At 37.2% G+C, this 14,997-nt stretch overlaps 1 protein-coding gene across 9 annotated transcripts in view; it reads left to right on the top strand.

Annotated features, from left to right (window-relative positions):
* The window catches only part of DGKH (diacylglycerol kinase eta), a 203,198-nt gene that overhangs the window by 101,411 nt on the left and 86,790 nt on the right, over nt 1-14,997 (top strand). For 8 of the 9 annotated variants that reach the window (XM_082701356.1, XM_082701352.1, XM_082701359.1 and 5 more), the window contains 3 exons: nt 7,055-7,159; nt 7,434-7,566; nt 14,467-14,573. In XM_082701356.1, coding sequence (XP_082557482.1) covers nt 7,055-7,159; nt 7,434-7,566; nt 14,467-14,573 — 345 coding nt within the window. Of the gene's footprint in view, nt 1-5,645; nt 5,883-7,054; nt 7,160-7,433; nt 7,567-14,466; nt 14,574-14,997 lie in introns of those variants that run through there. The other variant, XM_082701358.1, reaches the window with a different exon arrangement.

The raw sequence follows: 14,997 nt of genomic DNA, 5'->3' as shown, positions 1-14,997 counted from the left end.
GGGGCCTCTGTTATACACACGCGGTGCGGTAGGTGGTAGACTCGTTCCGGTGGATCCCCCACTGAATACTGAATACTGTTAGGGACAGTTGAGGGCACTGGAAATTTGGGAACACAAGGGTGCTGAAAAAGGAGATAAGGAGCTATGAAGATTAAGAGCACTTTCGTTCCATTCCTGAGACCAGATCCTGACTTGACTAATGGCAAAGTTGGATGCTTCTAGTACCTTCCATGATTAACACAGAGGCGTGCATCAGAAGCACCTGTGTGGCTTTGCCAGACTACAGAGTACATGAAATTATCCACGCCTCCCTCCAAACTAAGATTTCGATGTCCGCCTCTGGTTTGGAGCATGGTTGGCTGTATTTTGGATAAATCCTTGACTTGATTTAGTCAAATCCTTGACTTGATTTAGGTCCACATAGCTGAGGACCTATGCTCTTGGATGTTGAGGTTCCCTGGTTACCGTTTGAAATATGGGAGTAAGTATCTCTACTCTCAAAATAGTCACTTAAGGGACTGCATTACAATTTGGCACATTTAAGTTGTCAGAGTGAATTATTTCATTTCATAAAATAAGAATGAAAAAAATGCAATATATACATAATTTAAGAGCTGGTTGTAGATATATGAGGGAGGAGGAAGAAGTAGGTACTTTAAAACTGAGCTGTTGGCAACTTCAGATGTCGCAAACCTAGTGTTAAAGAGACATAATTACACCTGAATTGGCTTTGACAAAAGTCAAATTATATCCCACAAGTTATAATAAACACAAGCAATAAAAAATTGTTATGATGACAACTAAATTTTCTTTTTGTTCTGCTGTCCAAGAAAGGCTTCTTACTGCATATGAATTTTTATTTCAATCAAATAGGTCAGGTTTAATCACTAAAGATAAAAAAAAATGTTGCATTTCATAGAAATGGAATCACACAATATGTGGTCTTTTGTAACTGGCTGTGTTCACTTAGCGTGTTTTCAAAGTTGCAATGTTGTCAGTCTCTCTTTTTTTTAATTCCCTGTATTTATTTAAATTTTTCCTTTTTTACTTTTGCAATTACATCTCTGGAAAGCAATACTTTTGAATTTCAAGTTTGGATATAAGGTTAACTTTGTAAATGCATTTGGATTAAAGAACTGATTTGATTTAAATAGATGAATTATGTAGTTGTTATCAAACATGGCATCAATTTTTTTTATGTCAAACTTCGTTTTATTTTTTTTAATTAGAAAATTGTTTCCATTAATTTTTTTTTTATCTGGGTGTGGGTGTGTTTGAAACACAATGTTGCAGTAGTTTCAGGTGCACATTGTAGTGATTGGACAAGTTTTTATATTATGCTGTGCTCACCACCAGTGTCGCTCCCATCTGTCACTGTACAGCAGCACTATTACGTGTCATTGACTGTGTTTCCTATGCTGTGCCTGTTATTCCCATGATTTACTCATTGCATAATCAGAGACAAAGTAGATTCATTGTTGCCAGTGGCTGGGGGTAGGGCCAGATTTGGAGGAAATTGGGGAGTTACTGTTAAGGAGGTTCATTTTTGGGGTTGTGAAAATGTTCTGAAACAGATAATGGTTATGGTTGTATAATGCTGTATATACACCAAGAACCATCGAATTGTATGATTTAAGCAGATGAATCAAATTAGTATTGTGCTTTACATCTCAATAAAGCTGATCTTAAAAAATAAAAAAAAAAGTAAAAATGTATATAGTTTACTTTTTTAAAGATTTTTATATATTTATTAGGGGGGAGGAGAAAAGAGAGGGAGAAGCAGACTCTCCAAGCAGGAAGCCTGACATGGAGCTTGATCCCAGGACACCAAGATCATGACCTGAGCCAAAGGCAGACGCTTAACTGCCTGAGGCACCCAGGTGCTCCTGAAATATATATATATAGTTCCCAAAAAAGGACTGCCATAGGGCAAATATGATTAGTTTGTTGTAAAGAACTTTAGATCAGAAATAAGAATTTTCTAATGGAAAAAGTTGTTGGACATTTCAGATTACCACAGAAGTTTTCAGAGTTCCCTTCATTGCAGAATCAAAAATCTGAGTTAAAAGAAGGAACTGTCTGTTGGAATAGTTAAAGCGTGGTACCCTACTAGAGATGGCATGCCCAGCTCTTCAGTATTGTGCAGGGATCTGATGTGTTTCGCTTTGGTAAGCCTTCTACCATCTTATATTCCCGCTGTGGGTGAGATGAATTGCTGTGCAGTTAAGGGGGGATGGTTTTTTTCCTCATGTTTGTTGACATTTTCCCAGTACCTTCTAAGGAGCAGCTGAGCATTATTCCCCTTTTGGTGTGTTCTAGTCAGTGACTATTTTGTTGGCAAAATGGCTCCAGTTCATGTTTTGTTTTTTTTTTTTTAAGATTTTATTTATGTATTTGATGGAGAGATATAGTGAGAGCAGGAACACAAGCAGGGTGAATGGAAGAGGGAGAAGCAGGCTTTCCTGCTGAGCAGGGAGCCCCATGCAGGGTTCGATCCCAGGACCCCGGGATCATGATCTGAGCCAAAGGCAGATGCCTAATGTCCCAGGCATCCCAAACTCATGTTATTTTGACTATGGACACACTTTTAAAAGATAGATATAAATCTGTACGTGTATACACAATTTCTGTCAGCACCAAGAACTGAGATGCTAATATTTACAGAGCTTTGGCTTTCTTACAGACACTGTCCTGAATGTGTTCCGTAGATTGTCTCACTCACCCATACCACACTCCGTAGAGCTGGGAGTTAGTGCCTTCTTCTCACTTAGCAGGTACCGCACCGAGGCTCAGAGAGTGGAGGGAACATTGTTCACAGCCACACAAGTGAGAAAGGCTGCTGTTGGTCCTCATTCAAAGTGGGCTTAAATCCAGAGTGGAAGCACTGAATCTCTTTGCTGTTGCATTAGTGGCTTCTAATTGGGAATTTGCAGATTAGCAATTCCTGTAATCCAGTGGGTTCTAGAAACATCCATCATTTTTTAAGTTCTAACAGTGTTGTGGGGAACAGCAAAATATCTTTAGGGCACTGGTTCGCAAGCGTACCTGAACTTTGCAATTATCTGGAAGTTAGAAAAAATAAAACCGGTGCCTGGGTCCCACCCTCCTCTGTTCTGAGTTAATCAGTATGATTGTGGCCCGGACATTGGGATTTTTAAAATTCTCCCAGGTGATTCTAATGGGCAGCCAACTTTAAGAATTCCTGCTTTGAAACAACGCAGAGTTTTAAGTTCTGAATTCCCATCCTTTTGTTAGTTAAAAAATAAAAAATAAATAGTTATGTTTCATTACAATGGTACAACAAATTTGCTTTAGAAACCATAGACAAACTAAAAACATTATAATTATCTGTAATCCCTTCAGTAAAAGATGACCAGTTCAGTATTTATGTTTTTTTCCTGTGCATGTTTATGTACTTAAAGTCTTCACTATAATGTTACTCATCTATAGAATTTTATATATTTAATGCCAGATTGTCTCCTGTTTTATGTAGCTGTTTGCTTTACCAGACTGAGAAATTCTCAATTCTTATACACATGTATTAGTGTTGTTGGATTAATACTTACAGACCAGTAACTCTCCAATGGGTCAATATGTCTATTAATGGGGAGTTTGGATATTATTTGAGTCAGCATTTAGGAAACTGATTTAGATGTCTCTCCTTTGTGCTCATCTTATACAGCTCTTTTTTGGACAAGCAAATCTTGGTTTACTTCCCTGTCTCTCTTCTAGATTACTGAGACAAAGCCCCTGTGGTTTGTGGCCCGGGGCTCTAGCATACTGTACATGCTCAGGAAATGCTGGAGTTTTCAGAACTGAGGTCGAAGTGGTGGTTATAGTCTGAAAACTAATGACTGAAATAAGTTCAGATGTGCCTGAAAAAAATTTGGGGGGGATGTTGGGGTGGTGGAGAGAGAGGGTAAGAGTAAGGGACAGGGGCTAGAGGACACTTGAAGATAGGTAAGCTGCAGATCCTTCAAGAAAGGTAAAAAGTAAAAAAATAAAATAAAATAAAAGGAAGGCAAAAAGTCCTCTAGACTTCCAGGCCTTGGTTCCACTACCCCCGCCAGCCCCTGCCCCTGCTGAGTCTCAGAAAGCTCCTCCTCGGACTAGCCCCCTCCCCACACCTCTTATCTTTCCACTCCCCACCCTACTCAGCTGTCATAATAAAAAGGCTGAGTATATTGAGACTTTCAGAATAAGAGCCAAATAATTTCCAGAGTTTGCTGCTTCCCAAATATTTTCCTAGTAAAGATTTGGAGGAGAAACCCCTGTAGTGTGATGGGGTTCAGTTAGGGTACAACCGAAGCTTATCAGCTAATAACTGTGACTGTCCCATTTTTTCCTACAAAGGTGGAGGTTGAGGGAGAATTTAAATAAAAGGTGGGGAGAGGGCTCAGAGCTCTGGTAGGCTGGTTTGAGATTACCCCAGAAGAAAGGGCCAAACTGGGAGACCTTACAGGTTTACTTGGTGAACAGCCTTGTCATCAACTGGGCCCAGACAACTTCAGGCTGCTGGAGGAGGTATTTTTGAAGATTTTATTTATTTATTTGACAGAAAGAGAGAGAGAGAGAGATCAGGAGTAGGCAGAGCAGCAGGCAGATAAAGAGGGGGAAACAGGCTCCCTGCTGAGCAGAAAGCCTGTTGTGGGGCTTGATGTGGGGCTCCATCCCAGGACCCTGAGATCATGACCTGAGCCAAAGGCAGAGGCTTAACCCAGTGAGCCACCCAGGTGCTCCTGGAGGAGTATTTTTGATACTGAAGGCACAAAGCCAGACATCTCTGCATCACATGATTTACAAAGGATTTTCTTTTTCATACAGACTTCTTATAATGTAACTATAATCAGTAGATTTCTTAATCATACTCAATCACAAGACCGGTAAATCAAAATTACTTATAAGTTCTTTTTGGCTCTTAAAACACCTTTTGTGTTATGATCTTTATTTGCTCATTATTGACCGCTTTTTAAAGCATGTTTTTGTTAAAAAGGAGAAATTACAAAAGTACATCTTTTATTTCCTTAGCAAATAAGATGCATGCATGATTTATGTTGCTGAATTTTTTTTAGGATTGAGGCATTTATATAGCTTCAAAAGCTATAAGAAAAATTCAAAGCTATTTCCCTATTCTTCTTTCTCCCTTTTTTATTGAATTCACAGTGACTTTTAAAGAACATAAAGACATTAAACATCTTGCTTTACTTTGAATTCAATGATAAACAAAATCAAAGGATAAAATAACAAGCCTGATTTATTTATCTGAATAATGTGTGTCTCATTATAAGGTTATAACGAAAGCGGGGGAATCCTTAGAGTCACATCACATAGTATAGCAAATTAAAAATAAATAAATAAATCAATAATAAATAAATAAATAAAATATGCTAGCGGTGATATTTATTCAGATAAGTATCAGATTTATTCAGTCAGTCCAGTAAAACTGGGAGGTTTCTGGAGTGCCCGGTCGGTTGTCAGAGCCAGGAGAGTATTATGATTTAATGCTGTCTTTTCTGCTGCATTTGATGAGCTGTCCTAGAAAAACATTTTGAAGCAATAAAGCATCCATTTGGCTCCTAAGTAATGAGGGAGGCAGTGCTCTTTCATTAACTATTTATTCAGGAAGAAAAGTGACCAACTGCTAATAAGCTTTATCCAAAGAGGGTGGTGGAAAACAGGAGAAAATGCAGAAGTGAGGTTCTGTTCAATTTCATATGCAATTAACAAACACCCAAAGCTAAGCGGTTGGTGCTCCTCCTCCATGTGACTTCTGGCTGGCTGTATTTAAGTGCAAGTGCCTGTCAGACGCATGAAAGGCCCCTGGGTTTAAGGAAGGATTGTGCCGTCTACACCAAAGACAAAAAGAAAGGAGGCGATGAGCGGTGAGTAGCTAAGAGGAGGCTGATCTCTGTAGTTCTGAATAATGGGCTTATTTCCTAAGATGAACAGTAATGATTGAGGCTTGCAGGGTTGCTCCTTTTGTTTTTAGATGATTACTGCTTTTTTAGGACTTGAGACATCTGCTCCATAATGCAGTATGTAGACGATCACTTGATCGAATGGCTTCTAATTTGAGAAAATTTCTTATTGGCTATGTAAGTAAGTATATGACTTGTTATTTAGAGAGAGTTTCGAGGTAGGCATGTAAAGTTTGCTCATCTTCCACAGGTAAATATAGGGCCCCTTCTTTGCAGTGAATGCGTAGGATTTAGCAACTTCAGGATTACACCGAGAATACTGTATTCACACATAAATAGAGGCTCCTTTCAAGTCATTTCAGAATCTCACTTTTGAAGCGCAATCTTCATTTCACTTGCTTAAGCATTTTAATACAATTAATTTACATTCTTTAGTGACATGATGAAAAGATGAAAGTCACAGTTCTCTTCTTCCCTTAACGCCAACTGAAAGACTTTTAGGTTAATTCTTCTGCCCTGCTCTCACTAAAAAGTAGTAGTAGTTCTATTCAATGGGGGAAACACCCTTCCTATTTAAATCATATTAAAATAGACAACGGAAAGGATATGTAAATCCAGCATTATTTAATAACAGAATATTCCTGATATTATCACAAACTGATTATGAATTATTCAATATTGCATTCCTTTGGTTTTCAGTTTTTTGAATTTCCATATTGAAAACTGTGTCTGAATTCTAAGTTTACTATGAATTATTCTGAAGTGTATTTAAAAATCAGTTTTCAACATACATTCCATGAGATAGGAGTACATTGTTTTTTCGTGTTCACAGCCTTTGGTACGAGGCGAAAAAAGCCTCAGTAAGGGGGATGATACTAAAGACAAGAAACGCCTCCTTGGCATTTTTCTTTCCTAGCCCCCATTGTATCGTACTTAGAGAACTACACTCTTTTATGTTACAGAGACTCTTACTGTCTTCACCAAGGAAATGAAGACTACAAGATTAGAAATGGAATTTCCTCGTACGATTGATTGCTAGGTTTTACAATAATCTGGCTTGTTGGTTATTCACAATCATTTACAATAATCTGTCTTGTTGGTTATTCACAATCATTAGATCGAATTACCCCTTTCAGATAATCACTCCATTCAGAAGACTGATGCTGTGTGCTGAGAACAGGAAGGAGATGGAGGACTGGATGAGCTCACTGAAGTCTGTACAGACCAGAGAACCTTACGAGGTAAAGTAGCATCTTTTCCCGGCACCTTCTGTTCTTGGAGAAGGAAAGTCATTCGAAGAGCTAAAGCTATATTCTGCAAAGAAAAGTATGTGCAGATTCATCAAGCAACCTGCTTCCATCTGATGTTGACCTTTTTAAATTTTTAACTTAAAGTGTTTCCATTTTAAAAAGTACACATTTGAAATTTTAATCCTAACTAAGTGCATCCCTGAGGTTCACTGTCTGTCGTCTTGTTCTCTTGGTTGGCAAATCTGTGCTCACGTCTCGTTTCTAGGTGGCCCAGTTTAACGTGGAACATTTCTCAGGGATGCATAACTGGTACGCCTGCTCCCACGCGCGACCCACTTTCTGTAACGTGTGCAGAGAGAGTCTTTCTGGAGTCACCTCCCATGGCCTGTCCTGTGAAGGTACTGTAGCCCGGGGCCTGCCTTCTCCCTCACCACTGACCACACTGGGAACACGCTGCCAGCCTAGCAGAGAAATGTGCCCCCTGCAAGCCAATTCCCGTGGGTGGAAGCAGGAGCTGGGAGCACCTCAATGGGAACGTAGCATTAAGATTTTACCGTAGCTTCAAGTGGAGCTCGACGCACATAGGACCAGCTTGGGAAATGTTTTTGCTGAGGGAAGGATGAATACAAATCACTGGGAAGGAAGTATAAATCAAAATGTAGCATTGCATGTCTGAGGAACTAGCGCCTGCTGCTTAAAAATCGTCTTTAGACTGTATCCGTCTTTCTGGTTTTCTGGTCTTCTTTTTCTGTTCCGACTGATTATGAGGACAAAACTTTCAGTGAGGACAGTACAGGCTCTTTGACAGAATTTCCTATTGTTATTTCTGTTTCATTGTTTTAAATGTTTTCTTTTATTTCACTTAATGTTTAATTGAATGGATGCCATCCTTTTTAATTTCTTGAAAGTTTTTTGAAAATAAGCCTAGGGCTGTTGTTTTCATTATAGGATTTATGGGTGGTGGTGGTGGTGGTGGTTTTTTAATAAAAAAGCAGTGACCAACAGAAGCAAATATACTAATACTTACCAAGAGAAACCTCATAACTTCTTCGACCTATTTAATTCCATACCTCAGTGATCACACTACTGTGTACTACTTTCTGAACTAGATCTAATACTAATATTAGCTTTTTTCTCTAATATAAAAAAATCTGCATTTTGAACATAACTTTATTAGACTCCATAATGAAATAGTAATAGAGTCCCAGCTTTCGTTCACTTTAAGGTAGCTCCACGTTTTGACTTTCGTTTCCTGATCTGCAAACCAGGGATAAGAGTCATTTATATTCACAGATGCTATGAAAATTAAATAGGAGAATATATCTGCAAGGAAACTACTTTTCTAGTCAAATAAATTGTGGAAGGTTGTAACTGTGCTCTGTAAGAAATCCGTCAAGTAAAGAACTACAGATTGTGTCATGGCCCAAGGCATTAAAATTTGTGAAAATGAACATTTGGAAGGGACATTACACATTGTTTTTGTTTTTGTTTTTTTAAGATTTAAAGAGTGGTTGCAAACGAGATGTAATTGCCCTTTATGACTTTAATAATCTACAAGGGTTCCTGTGGCTCTGAGTTACTCTTACCAAGTGTAATACTCTGAGGTGTTACTTTGAAGGTCTTTTTAGTTGCCTCCTAGTCTCCCATTCCAAAAATCCTAAAAAATGTATCAGATCTGAGATACTCTCTGGTACCGGTACCCTACTGATTTGATTTATGCATTATTAGATATATTTAGTTGTTTGTATATTGAGTTTAAACTGGGATGACTAAGTATTTTTCCAAATCTTTTAAAAGAAAAATGAAAATTGTATTAACTGATGAGAATAAGAAACTTAAGGTCTTTCAATAAATTTATCATTATTCTGTTAATAATGAAGTCTTCCTGACTGTTTAATGTCTCAGTTACTGTATTTTTGAATTATAGTTTCAGAAGAATATATGTTAGTCCTCATTTTCTCTGCTGATAAAAATTTTAAATACGTGGTGTCTTGCCCATTGGTATTGTTAGAACTGTAGCAAAAGGTTTTAAAAATCCCAAGGGTTTTATGAATGTATAAAGAAGTGTTTTTTTTTAAATTTTATGAGAATGTGATTATTTAGGATCATTTTCTTATAATCCAAGTCATACTTGGATTGTTTTTCACAGGAAAACAAGCCTGTACTGATTTGTCTTCTGAGTTTGTGTTGATTAATTACTAAAACTGTTATTTTAAAGCCTTGTATATGTAAAATATAGGAGTGAAAAATAGACAGAAAATACTTTTCATAAATGATTCCCTAAATCAAGAACGTCAGTAATAATTTCAGAGCCTATTTGTTCTTCACAGTTATTTAAATAGTAACTGAACAAAAAAGTTAAATGGTGATTTTTTTCTTTTTGATTCAATAGCATCAAATATGTTAACATAGGTACCTATGAATTTTTATCTTAGCCGCAACTGAACACTTAAAAAGATGCAATGTGGTAAACTGAAAATTGCAATTAAAAAATCATAATTTAGTGACATGTCAGCATATTTTTTTTAAGTTCTGTGTTTTAAATAATAGCTGTGTAGGTCAGGGGAAAGTGCTTTATATAGAATAACTTCAGAATGGCCACCTAACAAAATTAAGGTGCCTATTAATCATTTCCATTCCTTAGTGACTGTAATCACAGTATAGTTTATTTTATTTTATTGTACGCTACATTAAGCACCTTTGCAATTTTCAAGACTCATTGCATGAAGCACTTTATTATTACAAGTGTGATTTTTATTTTTAATGAGCTATTTGATTTTTAATGGTAAAATTTTCAAAAAAAAAAAACCATGAAATCATTCCCTCTCTTTTATTTCCTCCTTTTCTTCTTAAAAAAAAACCCTTATTGACTATTAATATCAAATACTTCGTTGTACCTGGGAATTAGTTGCAGATAAAACTAAAATTAGGACCACACTTTTGGGAAATACCGTAAGAGATGAAAGACCTAGAGTTCCTAATTAGCCTCAGTTTTAAAATAGTCACTTGCATGGGAGCAAAAGGGAGCGGGTTATGCCAAAATTGTTTTTCAGACCAAGCTTACTTCCTTCGGTGCTCGCTCTTTACACATTTGTCTATCAGCAATGAGATTCCATTGAAAAACTGGTTTATTGTCTATGAAGTCTGTGCTCGAGTCCCCAAGTCATTTATCACAAAAATAGTAGGATTTCCAGGAAAGAATTTGTCAAGGTACACAAAAGACCACTTAAATGAAACATTTCCAATGTCTAGACTAATATTTTTCAAGGAAAAACCGACTCCGCTTAAGTGACCTTTGCATATCAGCTCCCCATGACATCATGAAGCATTTCAAACATTGGGCTATAGACACTCAGGGATTTTACCCTTTCATTTGTGTGCTACAGTAAATTGGGACTTTTTTTTTTTTTTAAGATTTTATTTATTTATTTGACAGAAACCTCAAGAGAGGGAACACAAGCAGGGAGAGTGGGAGAGGGAGAAGCAGGCTTCCCGCTGAGCAGGGAGCCCTGTGGGGCTTGACCCCAGGACCCTGAGATCATGACCTGAGCTGAAGGCAGACATTTAAGGACTGAGCCACCCACATGGCTATAAATTAGGATTATAATTTCAGACTTTAAATTAGGACTTTTTAAAACAATGGCATGCATTCTATCATTTCAAACCTGTTAAGGGTTTACAGTTAGAAGTGCAAAAATCATGTGAAAAAGAGCCACCTTCCATTAGCATTTAGGAGCAGTTACTTTTTCTGTTTCCACTGACACTATCTCTGCTTTTAAGTATCTGCGAAGTCAGAAACTGGTATAACATCCTTATTCACTAGTGCTTGGATAATTTGTATCCTTAAAAGGATGAAGTTTAGTAGTAGTAAAGTTCTGATTTTCATAAGTAAGGGTCCTTTTCCCAGATAACCTGTGGCTTACTTGTTTTTCATATATGAGCTGCTGCTTTCCTGGTTGTTTCCTCTTATTTCTCTCTTTTGTGTTTTTGATTTGGTATTTGTACAGATTATAAACTGATTATCCAAATAGGTCTCCTGAACATCTGTCACCAACCATAGTTACAGAATTTTTTCCTTAGGATGAGAACTTTGAAGACTTACTCTTATAACAACTTTCAAATATTCGAAGCAGTGTCATTAACTGTACTCACCATGCTGTGCATTACATGCCCATGGCTTATTTTATAACCGGAAGTGTGTACCTTTTGATGCCCTTCACCCATTTGGCCCTACCCCTGCCTGGGAAGCCACCAAGGTGTTCTCTGTTTCTATGAGCTTGGTTTTTTTGTGGGTTTGTTGCTTTTACAGTCCACATATGAGTAAGATCATAAGGCATCTGTCTTTCTCTGACTTACTTCAACTTAGCTAAATATCCTCTAGATGCATTCATGCTGTCTCAAATGATTCATTTATATGACTGAATAATAGTCCATTGTGTAGATACACATATGGATATCACATTTTCTTTTTTTTTAATTAATTAATTTTTTTCAGCATAACAGTATTCATTGTTTTTGCACCACACCCAGTGCTCCATGCAATCCATGCCCTCTCTAATACCCACCACCTGGTTCCCCCAACCTCCCAGCCCCACCCTTTCAAAACCCTCAGATTGTTTTTTCAGAGTCCATAGTCTCTCATGATTCACCTCCCCTTCCAATTTCCCTCAACAACCTTCTCTTCTCCATCTCCCCTTGTCCTTCATGCTACTTGTATTGCTCCACAAATAAGTGAAACATATGATAATTGACCCTCTCTGCTTGACTTATTTCACTCAACATAATCTCTTCCAGTCCGGTCCATGTTGCTACAAAAGTTGGGTATTCATCCTTTCTGATGGAGGCATAATACTCCATAGTGTATATGGACCACATCTTCCTTATCCATTCATCCGTTGAAGGGCATCTTGGTTCTTTCCACAGTTTGGTGACCGTGGCCATTGCTGCTATAAACATTGGGGTACATATGGCCCTTCTTTTCACTATGTCTGTATCTTTGGGGTAAATACCCAGTAGGATATCACATTTTCTTTATCTGTTTATCCACTGAGGGACACTTAGGTTGTTTCTGTATCTTGGATGTTACGGATAATGCCATAATAACATGAGTGTACAAATGTCTTTTTGAATTAATGATTTCATTTTCTTCAGATTAATACCGAGAAGTGGAATTTCTGGAATTGATAGTTCTATTTTTAATTTCTTGAGGATGCTCAGTACTGTTTTCCAGAGTGGCTGTACCAATTTGCATTCTCACCAATAGTGCACACGGGTTTCCTTGTCTTCAAATCCTTGCCAACACTTGTAGTTTCTTGTCTTTTTGATAATGGCCATCCTAACAGGTGTAAGATGACATCTCATTGTGGTTTTGATTTGTATTTCCCTGATAATTAATGATATTGAGCATCTTGTCATGTGTCTGTTGGCCATCTATATGTCTTATTTAGAAAGATGTCTATTTAGATCCACTGCCCAATTTTTAAGTGGATTGCTTGGTTTTTGCTATTGACTTGTATGAGTTCTTTGTACAATTTGAATGTTAACTCATTACCACATACATGATTTGCAAATATTTCTCCTGTTCAGTATGTTGACTTTCATTTTGTTGATGGCATTCTTTGTTGTGTCATAACTTTTAATTTAATGTAGTCCTGTTTGTTTATTTTTGTGTTGTTGTCTTTGCTTTTGGTGTCAGACCCAAAAAGATCATCACCAAGACTGATGTCAAGGAGCTAGCTGTTGGGGAGTTTTCTTCTAAGAGTTTTATGGTTTCAGGTCATATATTCAACTCTTTAATCCACTGTGAGTTAACTCTTGTATATGGTATAAGATAGGGCCTGGTTTTATCTTTTTGCACATAACTGTTCAATTTTCCCAGCACAATTTAATGAAGAGACTGTTCTGTCTTCATTATATGTTCTTGGCCTCTTTGTTGTAAATTAATTGGCTGTATATATGTGGATTTAATTCTGGGCTCTCTCTTCTGTTCTATTGATCTATGTGTCTTTTTTTTTTTTTTTTAAAGATTTATTTATTTATCTGACAGAAGGAGAGAGATCTCAAGTAGACAGAGCAGCAGGCAGAGGGGAGGGGGAAGCAGGTTCCCTGCTGAGCAGAGAGCTTGATGTGGGGCTCCATCCCAGGTCCCTGGGATCATGACCTGAGCCGAAGGCAGAGACTTAAACCACTGAGCCACTCAGGCACCACTATGTGTCTGTTTTCATGCCAGTACCATACTGTTTTGATTACTATGGCTTTGTCATATAGTTTCAAATTAGTGAGTATGATACCTTCCACTTTGTTCTTTTTTCTCAAGACTGCTTTGGCTGGCTATTCAGTCTTTTGTGGTTCCATAAAAATTTTTGAATTATTTGTTTTAGTTCTTTGAAAAATGCCATTGGAATTTTGACAGGGATTGCACTGAATAAGTATATTGCTTTGGGTACTATGGACATTTTCATAATATTAATTCTTCCAATTCATGAGCATGGGATATTTTCCCATTTATTTGTATCTTCAATTATTTTTCCTTCATGTCTTGTAAGTTTTAGTGTCTCTTTTTTAGGCTCCCTTTTGATAATATGGCTGGGCAGAATTAGTGATGGGTATAATGTACTACCTCTACATTATTTTCTTCTACATTATAATGTAATGATCTCAAACAGCAATACCTTTAAAAAACAATGCCATCTTTGTGACCTTTATCAACCTATTCCCCATGACTGGTTATTTTCTTGACATACTTGCATTTTAAATCTCCTCCAGATTATCCTGTTCTTTATCTTACTGATATTTTCAAATTTTTTATTTTAAATACATGTACTGAAAAATACAAATATTAGAGGAGTACAACTGGTAGGATTTTTTCACAAATTAATGGCATTTATGTAATCAACACCCAGATTAAGAAAAAGGGTGTTCCCAGCACCTCTGTATTACTGAATTTTATTTAATTCTGTTTGTGTGTATGTGTTTTCTCCTTTCTCCTAAAGAACTAGTTCTTTTGTATTTATTTCCTTTCTGTTTTGTGAGTGGAATCTAAGTAGCAATCTATAGATTGATAAAAGTGCTTCATAAATACATAACCACATGTATCATAAATACATGAATATCTTCTGAAAAGATATTTTCAGAAACCTTTAGTATTGTTGTAGAATAACTAAACTTTTTTAATTATTGTTTTTCTTCTTCCCCGACCCTTGAAATTCCATGCTGTGATTTCCGCTAATCATTGTTCCAAAAGTATATATTCATTTAGAAATGGTTAACTTTTTTTTTTTTTTTTTTTTTTTTTTTAGTGTGTAAATTCAAAGCTCACAAAAGATGTGCAGTGAGGGCAACAAATAATTGCAAATGGACAACTCTAGCCTCCATAGGGAAGGACATCATAGAGGACGAGGATGGAGTAAGCTCAGTTCTGTCTTTGGTTTCTTCCCAGTACCTCCCTCTTATTGTTTGCCCTGTGGAAAATGACAGAGTTAAGTGGGAGTATTTACTAGTAGGACTAAATGGAAGGCTTTGGTTAGTTAGGAGTTTCTATTTCCAGTTAGATCCCCCGTAGTTTCCTTTAGCTCTTAAATTTTGAGGGAAATGCGAAGAGGGCTTGGCGATGATTGCTGCACTGGGCTGGTGTTGGAGACCCTTACAGTAAAATATTCTTTAAGGCTGATCTCAGGTGTCTGATCAGATATTCGCTCCTAAGACATTGGGGCCTTCTTTCCGCAGTGTGCCCTCTACCTTTAAAACCTTGTCTCCATGGCAACTTGCATACGCATCTCTGATAGCACTTTGTAATCACCTCATGATAATGCCTTGACCTTCACTGCTCC

This window comes from Mustela nivalis (assembly GCF_964662115.1).
Source record: "Mustela nivalis genome assembly, chromosome: 15".
Taxonomy (NCBI): domain Eukaryota; kingdom Metazoa; phylum Chordata; class Mammalia; order Carnivora; family Mustelidae; genus Mustela; species Mustela nivalis.
This window is presented reverse-complemented; position numbering and strand designations above follow the sequence as displayed.